General features: G+C 33.9%; 2 protein-coding genes across 2 annotated transcripts; both read right to left on the reverse strand.

Moving 5' to 3' along the window:
• Positions 1 to 859: 859 nt before the first annotated feature.
• LOC100814981 (uncharacterized) lies at positions 860 to 3278 on the reverse strand. Its single transcript, XM_014761748.3, has 5 exons — positions 2830 to 3278; positions 2311 to 2499; positions 2010 to 2198; positions 1803 to 1885; positions 860 to 1180 (listed from the first exon to the last, which is right to left on the reverse strand). The coding sequence occupies exons 1-3, from the start codon at positions 3182 to 3184 to the stop codon at positions 2044 to 2046; spliced, it is 699 nt and encodes a 232-aa protein (XP_014617234.1). The 5' UTR covers positions 3185 to 3278; the 3' UTR covers positions 860 to 1180; positions 1803 to 1885; positions 2010 to 2043.
• Positions 3279 to 5743: 2465 nt separating this feature from the next.
• On the reverse strand, positions 5744 to 9386 carry LOC100817987 (scarecrow-like protein 13). Its single transcript, XM_003534839.4, has 2 exons — positions 9173 to 9386; positions 5744 to 7740 (listed from the first exon to the last, which is right to left on the reverse strand). The coding sequence occupies exon 2, from the start codon at positions 7537 to 7539 to the stop codon at positions 5893 to 5895; it is 1647 nt and encodes a 548-aa protein (XP_003534887.1). The 5' UTR covers positions 7540 to 7740; positions 9173 to 9386; the 3' UTR covers positions 5744 to 5892.
• Between the last annotated feature and the right edge of the window lie 1763 nt (positions 9387 to 11149).

Here is an 11149-nt window from a genome sequence, read left to right on the forward strand (position 1 = left end):
TTTCTATGAGTATTAGGACATATCTATTGGGATGAAGCCTATATGCGGGTTTGCTTTATGTTATTATCTTCTCTATATCACATTGATGTGAGAGGGGCACGTCATGGAGGGATGATCGGAAGTACATCTTTTAATTTTTTTTTATTGATAAATATTAGTTATTAATTAATATATTTTTGTTAAATCTTTTCATTATTTCCTTCTTCTTTTACTATGAAACTAATCTTATAATTTCTCATGATATTTCTGTAAAATATCAATTAAAAGGGGAATGTAATAGAAATATAGGATAGTGAAAATAGAAATCCCCATTCAACTATGTGTTGCGGCCCACAAATGAATACATCTAATTCTACCAACCTCCCTATCACACAAACGATGGGAATATTTGGTGAGAATGACTCTCAAATCCACTAATGAGTATCTATAATCTATGATATTAAATTTACGAATCTATCAATAATTTATAAATTTATCTATAATATTAAATTTATGAATAAAAAAATAAGTTTGAATTTCATGTGGTAAAATAAGATTGCTTCCCAAGCTTGGATTACACGTTTCATCATTCGGTATTTCATAATTATTTGATTCGTTTACAAACTAAATCTAAATTATATATTTATGTCTTGTTAATATATATGGAACAAAAAATAATTAAAAAACTATTTTAATCAATTTTTGAAATTAAAATTAAATCATTTATAAGTATCTTTAATAAGTCAATAAATTCATCCTTAATTTTTTAAAACCATTTTAATGTTTTTAATTGTTTATTAAAATTAAATATTTATAAGTATTTTTAGTAAATCAATTCATTCAATCTTAGTTTTTTAAAATTAATTTTAGACTCGATCAATAACGTGAAATCAAATACATACTAATTTGTACTAATCATGTTCTTAAACAACAAATTACTAGCTATGGTCGTATACAACAAAATGGGGTAAGCAAATGGACAGTTAAATGATATAACAGATTGCGAAATCGAAAATAAATCTAGCATATGAGTAAATAATTAAAATTTGTTTTTTAAACTATGTATTTTAAAATCTTTGTAGGTTATTTTTAGACCAAGTATTAGAAAGATTGCTTTCCCCATCCAGTTCACCGAGGTGTTGATCGTTAAGAACCAATTTTTCAACCTCTTGCTACCCGTGTGCTTTCTCCATTCTCCATCCTATATTCATTGGAGCAAAAATGTAGTAAGAAATTGCTAGCTAAACTAAGTATATGAATGCTGATGCTTGATAATGCAATTGCTGGATAGTAACGGAAAAAAGAAATATAATAAGGTTCGTAACATCAACAGGGTGTAAAGTATATTTCTATTTAATAATGTGAAAAGATGTCAATTGGCTCAGTTGGTGAAATTCTTTACAGTGAACACGAGAATTAGGAACCAATCTCAGCTTTATGAAAAAGGAAAAGTAAAAAGAAAGACAAAGAAAGCAGTTCATCTATACTTATCTAGTATACTATCATGTAAAGAAAAAAAAAAGAAACCAAAGTCTAGGAAGATCTATCTTCATCAACCAGCTAGACGCAAAAAAATATATCTGGAGAACTATTCATAATGTTGACGTTGATTAATAATTATCAGTATTCATTCCACCATATATAGTGCAGTCAATTCCTTCCAATGTAAACTTTTGTGTGTGTATGTGACGTTTAAATGCAAGTTAGCTGTTATCAAAACCAACCATAAAGTCTTCATTCATGTCATAATAAAAATGGAATTTCAAATAATAAAATGGAGATAAATCAGCAAAAAAAACTTCAACATGTCACTGCAAACTCACATTTATTCAATGAGAATATGTTGTTAGTGTCAACTGGGAATTGGTACCTCACTCTCTCCTCAAAAGACATGATAAGCATTTACCTGAAATCCATGATATGATTATTTTTTAGTGAAGACAAAGTAAAAATTACTTAATCCACAGACATAATTAGTTTTTCTATATTTATCAATTACATTCATAGATATGCAACTGTTTATGATGTACCTTTGAGTGAACTATTTGTTTTCATCTCAGAAAGTCAGGTAGAGCCTATGAAGCTCTCGTTACCAAGTAATTGAATCCCTTCTGATGGCAATTTAAGGTCCTTTTGATCTGCAGTCTCTATGGGTGGAGAATTTTTTGATCGGGCAAGACGCTTCACACAGTTCAAACGCAAGGATTTTGGTGTGCTACCTAAATTATTTTTAGAACAATCAAATTAACTAATAATAAAGGTGGCAACAACATACTTTTTTCCACTGAATATTTTCTTGGCATTTCTCTTTAATAAAAACTTACAACTCACCAAAATTACCGGCGGATACATCTTGATCTTCCTTAGCTATCAACTCTGCTACCAACTGGTGAGTAACAGCAGGATCATCATCCATTGAATGTGTCAGGTTTCGCGCAAGACCTTTAATATGATTCAGGCGCATCCTCCTTGGTGAATTGGCTGGTTTATAAACTAGAGTTTCCAACGGAATTGATGATCCTATTGGTTGCATTACACCATAAGGAAAAAAAAGAACCATTAATTTGTCTAACTTGAAAAGAAAAAAGGAATATATATGTATATATACATGGTATCAACTCAGGTGAGAAGACTTTGTTAATGTAAAAAATAGGAATTGTAAATATAAACTATTAGATCAGAAATTGAATAGTCAAGATTAAGAATGCACGTAATTTTTTAAGTGATCATGTGAACATGATTCTTGTGTAGTTGGCTGATCTAGATTTATAAGGAGTTGTTCCCGTATTATATATGTGTGTACGTTCTCTCTCTGATTGTCAAGTGTGAATGAACATAACAAAAATTCACCTTCAAGAACTTTGGATCCAAAATTGAATGTTTCTTGTACTTGGTTGAGGCCTTGAGAAAGGACTCCATAGTCTAGAAAGGTAGAAGAAGTGAGACCTTGAAGCTCATCACTGGTACTAGCTTCACCTGCACTTGATTCTAGAGTTTGAAGTTGAGGAAAAGGAGAATATGGAACTTGAGCATTTGCAGCTCTTTGTCTTCGAAGCTGGTAATTTCTGCGGCGCCTTGCAAGATGTCTTTCCCTTTGTTCTTGAGTCATTGATTGTCTCCTCTGCCTGTCTCGGATGCGCCTCCTCTCCCTCTCTTGCTCCCTCTGCATTCTCTTTAACTCTCCTCTCTCTGGAAACTCCTGCATGCTCACTCACCCCACATTTTTTTCTTTTCTCCTTTTGGATAATTAAATAACAATTCTTGGTCCTCAACAAAACATTGATAGCGATGTACTTTCCTAACCAAGAAACATGGAACATGAATTCTGAGTCAAGATGAAACTTATATTATGAAGCACATTTCATATGGATGGAATCCTTGTGTAATAAAATTAGAAATTTATGGAAATCTAGCTAAATCTCAGATGATAATAATGATGTTTAAGCTAAAACTGGTAGTATCACATGAAATAACAAGAGGTTCATTCATGAAAATTGAACAATAAAGTTTCAACTTTCAAGGATCATTTCTTTATTTAAATGGCTAATAGTAATAACATATATAATTTAAAAGGGTGAGTATTTGTGGATTTGGAAAATGAAGATTGGGAAAGAAGGCATTTTTTTACCTGTCACTGCAGATATGAATTAATACTGGGGAGACAGAGCGAAGAAATTTGCGTGTGTAAGATGCATTAAAATGAAATGAAACACGGGATGTAAATGATAAAAAATATATTTTTTTATTTACTTAATTAATTAATTAGCTGTTGTTTTTCTTTTTTGGCTTGAGATTTGCATGTCAAGGTTCGTGGACCTCCCTTACTTCTGCGTCCCATAATAACGGTTCAATGGAGAATTTGCCAAATCAGTGATTGACACTTAACGGTGTGGTCGCTTCTATATACAAGGTCCAACATGCTTGTTCTTAATTTGTAATCAATATGACTGTTATTTGTTTAAATTTAGTAGCAAACCCGAAAAAAAAGAGAGATTATTGAAATTCGTTTTACATGCCAAAGAAACGAATCACGACATCCTTTACGTTTTTGCAATGACAAATTCTTAATTTAACATCGCCTTTTTTTTATGTAATGTATTTTTTTTTTCCAAAAGATTTATTATCTACCTTACAAAATAAAATGGAAATTGTAAAAACCGTGGAAAGGTATTCGGGTAGAGCATATCACACACGACTTATGTCAAGTGGTCCAACTCTGGTTCAATAGGATCTGCAAGTTATTATAAACATTTTCAATATTTACGGATAAAAAAACACCCATGACTTATGATATATTAACCAGCTGTTACCCCCGAATCTGACCATGTTTCCTACATGAGTATCTTCTTACAGAAATTATAAGATATGATTAAAAGATTGATTAGTTAGTTCCAATTAATTAGCTAGACAGTTAAGATTGGTTGATTAAGAGTTAGTTAATTCCCCTTGTATATAAGGTTCATTAATTAGCTTTTCATTAATTAGTTTTCTGACTGTATTTTGCATTGATGTTGTGACAAATGAATTATTTTGTAACGAAAAATCAACTCTAAATTTGGAGTTGAAGTAGAAAAGAAACGTTGTTTGTAATTGCTGACCTTTTCTCAATAAAATCTTACTATTATGTGATATGTACCAAGTTTTGAGCTTTTACTTGACTGTGAGAATTTCTGATTTAGTTTTAGTGGAAAGCATTCCAGTAAAAGCAGGAAGAAGGAGGTGAAGACCGAAGGGTTTGTCTGTTAATTTTATAAATACAAGGGGAAAAAAGAAATAATCTGATAAACCACATTTCAATCACATTTTTTTCTTTCATAAAGTTCCAACTATACATTCGGGTGGAGTTTCATTTGGACCACATGTTGATTCATTTAATCTCATTTATTCATTTTCTCATTTCGATTAATAATAAAATTCACTGATTTATTTCAAACTCTCTTATTGGATCTTTTCTCTTTGGATTCTATCATTTTCAACATATATTAATGACTATTTACATTATTATTGTAACAGTTACATTAATGAATGTCACAACGTGCTCAATAATATTCTACACGCTGTTTTCTGAAATTAAAATAGAGAAGGAAAATAGTAGACCAAACCCTTGTGATCCATGCATGTACTTTAAATATAGTGTTTGGTTGGAGGTAGGGAATTTTATAAATTTATTTTGTTTAGTTCAAAATTTTGAAGGAAAAGAGAGGAAAATAGAGAGCTAAGATCCCTCGGCAATTAATTTTGACTCTCCTCTAAAATCGAAAATTTTGGTAGGGAGAGTAACTTTTACACTAATTAAATTAAATTATCCTTAACTTAATAGTTTTATTTGATTGCTCTAAATATATAATACTATAATACAATATTTATTTCTCCTTCTCTTCTTTTCTCCTTTTAACAAAACAAGCTGTGTCTCTCTTTGGTTAACATCTCGTTCCTCTTCATCTTTAAACCAAACAGTACTTATTAAAGCTTTAGCTTTTAAAATTTTATGTAAAAATAAATAAAGGAAAAGGAAATAAAGTTGTGAATAAAATGAGTAACCACTATACTCTAAAAACTGCAAAACAGGGCATGTCAATAAATATGAGCTAGGTTTCTCTTTCGTTCTTTCTAGTATTGACATGTACAAGAAAGTTTAAAGACTAAGCTGAACCCACAAAAGGTAAAGGATACACGTTGGAAGAAAGCTAAGTCTCTAATTAATCCTATTGAGAAACAGCGGATACCACTAAATAATGACTTAATGTCATAAAAAGGAAAGAAATTAACAAGGAGGAAAATATGCATATACCAATGATGGGAATGGGGAGAGGTGATGGGTTCAAATTCCCCGCTAATAAAAGCTAATATATTACTAACAAATAATATTTGTGGATAAAAAAAAATACATATACCAATGACAATGACAATGAGTCAGTAACATCTCCAAGCAGAAGAGGTACACATAGCTCTACTCTTCCATCCTAGATAAAGAGCGCCATCTCTATGTTGAAGCCTATAATTTTCATTGAATTCATTCAACATATTCCTAACTGCAGCTGTGACTGAGGAACTCAAAGGGCATGGTGCAAAACCAGCCATTGAAAATCTTGACCTCCACTTCCCTAAGAGTTCATGCCTTTCCAGCCTCTCATCCCCCTCACAAGCTACCATGTTGACGATGTCGCGAGCCACGCAGTGTTGTTCTGCATTGATCCTTTGCTTATCATCTCTGGGGAGGGCCACATCTATGGACTCAAACATAGCAGTGTAGTAACTCAAGGTCTCAACAAACCTTTGGAAAAAGGGAGAAGTGTTGGTGTTGGATTCTTGCTCAACAAGGGTCACAACCTTGGGTGACAAGCTTTTGACCAGTCTCAATAGCCTGTCCCTATGGTTCTCTGTGCTCACACTCTCATCTGGCATGTGGTGCAAAACAAAAGGGAAGTTCACAACTAGAGCTTCCCCGGGTTGAATTACAAGGTTTTCTAGTTCAAGCTCACTTCCACACATAGCAGCACTGTGGAACTCAAATGGAACTCCACAAGATTTGGCATAATCTGAGAGGCGTTTTCCTACAATGTGAAGTCCTCCACCCCTTGCATGAAATGATTGTGAATCATCAACTCCGGTTACACGAATGAAAGGTGCTCCACCTGGACGAGATGCAAGAGCCTGAATAAGCAACAGCCACTGAGTGCCCTGTGCAACTTGGAAGTCAATTATGTGAATTCTTGATTCATTCAGCATTGCTTCTCCAATGACAGCATTTGCAGATGTGTAAGCAAACTTCCAATATGGGCAAATCTGGTACAGGATGTGCATGTAAGTCATGAGATCATTGCTTGTTGGTTGTTCACATTTCAAGGCCTTGTAGATTATGCTCCCTGAGGACTCCAACCTTGCTCTTAGACCCTCCAACATGTAGGCACCTAACCTCTGGATCGGATCACCCCCAACTGATACCATCTTTGCCAATACATTGTTCATAAATCCCACTGCTGTTTCAATATCATCATCTGCCACGGCTTGTGCACACCGAATGAGGACTTCTTTCAAGTCTAATTTTGGAATCATTTCCACAATCTGATCCCAATTGTGTTTAGCCGTTGGAGATGATGCTCTGTGGCGGCCACCCTTGTAGGAGCAGTGCCAACTATCAACAATGTCTGAATCAGGCCCCAACAACGAAATCTCGAGTTCTCTAAGCTTGTTCTTCAATTCGTAGCCGTCATCATCATATCTAGAGTGTGCACTTGTTGGTGATCCATAGGTGTTGTCTGATGACTGATGCTGGTCTGAATGAGAAGCTTGTGGAGAAAAAGGACTCCTATTGGATGATACACTAGCATAGGAAGGAGAATCACAACCTATGAGATCATTGATTGCTGGGGATGATTCAAGGGTAAAGTATTGCTCCTTGCTGGTTTCAAAAGAAATAGTGGTTCCCTGGCTGCTGCTATTATCATGGCATGAATTGCTTTGCAATATTTGGTAATGAGTGTAAGGATCAATATCTTGTGCAGGCTGCAGGTATAAATGGATACCAGCTGAAGTTGGGTGCTTCTTAGAAGTTTGCATCTAAAAAGAAATTATTTACTCAGTGATCAGAACAATGAGTGGTCAAACTTTGTAATTGTAAAAATGCTTCCTAGCTGCTCCTGATCAAATGCATACTAAAGTCCTACAACACCGTTTTGCTGTATGGTTAGTCTCCATTTTGATAAGCTGCTAGATGCTTTAGGTGTCAGCAAAAATTGTCGTCAAAAGAGCCAAATTAGCCTGCATAATATAATAAAGTGTTAATGGAGCTTCAAAGTTGATTAAATAAAGCAAGAAATCAATTTTAATAGCTTGCCAAAGCAATATCTGATCAAATGAAGATGTAGTAGAGAAAAGCACAGTCAAACTTAGAAATATGATGCTGATGCAATCTATAATGCAAAGATTTCAGGTCACTGAGGAGGTTTTACGTAAATGTTTCTATGCAGAGAAAAAAAAATGAAGGAAGCAAGGACTTTTTCACTATGGCAGAGAGTAGTTTTAAAATACTCACTTGTCTTTTCATACTCAAATAACAAGTCAAGGATATCCCAGCCTTATGATCATGATGAGTTGGAAGGGTAGCACAATTTCTAGAGGTGCAAAAGAAAGAAATAAAAAACTAGAAAATTATATTTGGTTTCTGTTTTAGAAGTTCTCTACCACAAGGCAAAGGAAGGGAAAGATAATTAGAAAGGGGGAACAGACCATTCAGTTGCTCTAGAATTCACGAGATGCAAACTCAATGTGAGTCAAATTTTGAAAGGGTCAAAAGAATGGGAAAAGATAAGGGCAAACAGATGCGCACTCCAATTAGGATTTCTTTCATGTAGCAACAAGGTGTTGCCGTCAAAATTCTAATATCTTATAGATGTTAATTAGCAACACCTTTTAAAAAAATCATCCACTAGTAAAACTTGTAATAGTTTATGTAATTAGAGATCAGAGAAGAGTTTGGCAGCCAAAAGCACAAAGCAACAAGCAAAAACAAGTTTTATTCCTTATTCCTGAGAAATAACTTTTGAGCATATAGGCTATCACGTAATTCACTTTACAGAATAGAAGGACTCTCAAAATTGAAAGCCATTAACAAAGGAAATGCTACACAAGCATAATTTTTGCTAGAGAGATACAATAAAAATTCATATATTCCAAGAAAAAAAAATGTAAATTCTACAAAGTTTTTGGAGAGAGAAAAAGGTTAAGTAACTGCCAAAAGCCCAAAATAAAGAGAAAGTAGTTTTTAGTTTTTTCTCTTTTTTTTTTTTTTAACAAAGTTGGCAAGAAAAACAGTAAAACCCCAAAACACAAATAACAATGCTCTAAAAGCCAGATGTTAGAACAAAACCAACCCAAACACGGTCCAAGCACACCCACAACCTCCATGTCAAAGAAATGGAACTAAAAAACTTGAGATACAAGAAACATGTCTTCAGACAACAAATCAGACCCGAAAATTTTGACTTTTGAAAACAGAAACCGATGTTTCAGCAGATTCTAACAAAAACCCAGATTAATTCTATAGTCAAACATGGTCCTCAAAGGCTCAAACAAAACCATGAGCAAAGTCCAACAACATGAACAGAAAGAAAAAACAACGTGCTATTTGTTGCCAACAACACAAACCCATCTCATCTCATATCATCAATCTTAGAGAAAGGACAGAACATACCTTTTGTTGTTCAGAATCAGAGGCGGGTCTTAGGTTGATTATATGTTCAGAGTTATTTGTTGTGTGGCAGAGATTCGTTGGAAGGAAGAGAGTGGTTTTGTTTTGCAGAGAGAGGTGTTTAGTTTAGCCTTATGTGGAGTTCAAAAACGATGGATTGGTAATCAGTGAGCGTTGTTGTTTCTGTGATTTTAATGTTACATTACATCATATCATTATAGCTTAGGACATAGTAGTATATATTTATAATAAATAAATAAATGCATGCTAAATAAGAATTGCCCTTATGAATGAAATATAATTACGTGATGACCCTTAACAACGTGGGACCTGCATGTCACAGTGCCACTCGGTTTCAGAGTTAGCAACAGCCACCAGAAAGATCATGGAATGGGAATATCATAACGAAATCAATAGAAGGTTCTTCTCCGACTCCGAGTAAAGTAGGTTCTCCGAGTAATTACTATCATTTATCAGGAAAACCGTACTTTTTTACTCGCAGTCTCACATTCATACAAATACATTAAAAAACAAAGACAAAAACATATGTTCATATATATATTGCTGACTTTTTTTACCTAGCATAGTAATGTTTTAATTTGTAAGCGATTACTATTACTATTACTCTTTCAAAACTCATTAATGATAATTGATTTCATTTAGCGTACGTGTGTGAACTGGACACACGTTTCGGAAGTCAAGGGAAAAAAAAGAGATCGAGTCCAAAATCATGGGAACCATGTTGAAAACGGGAGTGAAGTTAAAGATGGAGTATTTACCAACTAAGATGTAGGAGATAAAAAATAATTTAATTTTGAAATGAAGTTTATGCAAAACATAAATTAATAATCAACTTAATTTTAAGTTTCCATTTTAATGTATATAATTTATCTCAAATATATAATTTACCGAGAAAATTGTACCCTTTTGTTGTAACAAAAAAATGTACTGGGTTGATTTGAATACTTGGTTGAGTTGAATTATCAAGATTCAAGAGTGTAATCCAACATTATACAGTCGATCGTATTAAACTGTGTACTTGGTTAAATTGAATCAGCATCAAGTACACTAAAAAGGGACTTAAAAATAAACTATAAATATTATGAGAATCATAATAAAACTATGTATTTGGATAAATCTAAATAAACTTTTTATATAACTCTTTTAGGCATACCTTATCACCTTAGAGCATCTCTTCTAAAAAAAATCACCTTAGAACATTCACAATGAGAGTTATTGATAGGGAGCTTACCTCAGTCATGCCAAGAGAATCACAGGTAAACACAAACGTTATAGTGACAATGTTTGAATATTATTTTGTTTGTTGTTTTTGTTTGTATTTTTCATAAAGCTCTAGATGAATGTCAATTGTCATTTTCCCTTTATAGGGTAGTGTGTATCAAAGTATTGATATGAATGAAAATATCTAAACTTTTCCTTCGTGAGAGTAGCCCTAAATTAGTTGTTAGTTCTTTTGGTAAATCCATGAACATAACATTTTGGTGCTTTCATCGAGCCGTCATTTTTTTCCATGAGACCCACCAAGCCGACAAACAAAGACCTAGAAGATTCCCTCCAGCCCATCCTCGGGCATTTTTCCAAATTACAAACCCAATTAGACATTAACCATGACCTACAAGACTCACACCATGAGACCCTTACCAAGACCATGGTTGATCTTGCCTCACGCTTTCACTCTACCAATATTCCTATTACCTCCCCTATCCCCACCTAATACTAACCTTTCTTACACCCTCATTTCCTTAACTTCGGACCTCACACTTTCCCTTTTCCACCATCATTTTTATCCAACGTCACATCAGCCCTCTTTTTCACCAACACCACACTATGACGTCTACTGTCATTTCCTCACCCCAGATCTCTCCCTCTCTTACCTCCCCTGTATACATTTCATCCCCCAACCTTGGCCCACCCAGAAAATTGCTTAGAGCCTTTGGATTGGCTTTTCCAAGCTGACTA

The sequence above is a fragment of the Glycine max genome, chromosome 9 (genome assembly GCF_000004515.6).
Source record: "Glycine max cultivar Williams 82 chromosome 9, Glycine_max_v4.0, whole genome shotgun sequence".
Classification (NCBI taxonomy): domain Eukaryota; kingdom Viridiplantae; phylum Streptophyta; class Magnoliopsida; order Fabales; family Fabaceae; genus Glycine; species Glycine max.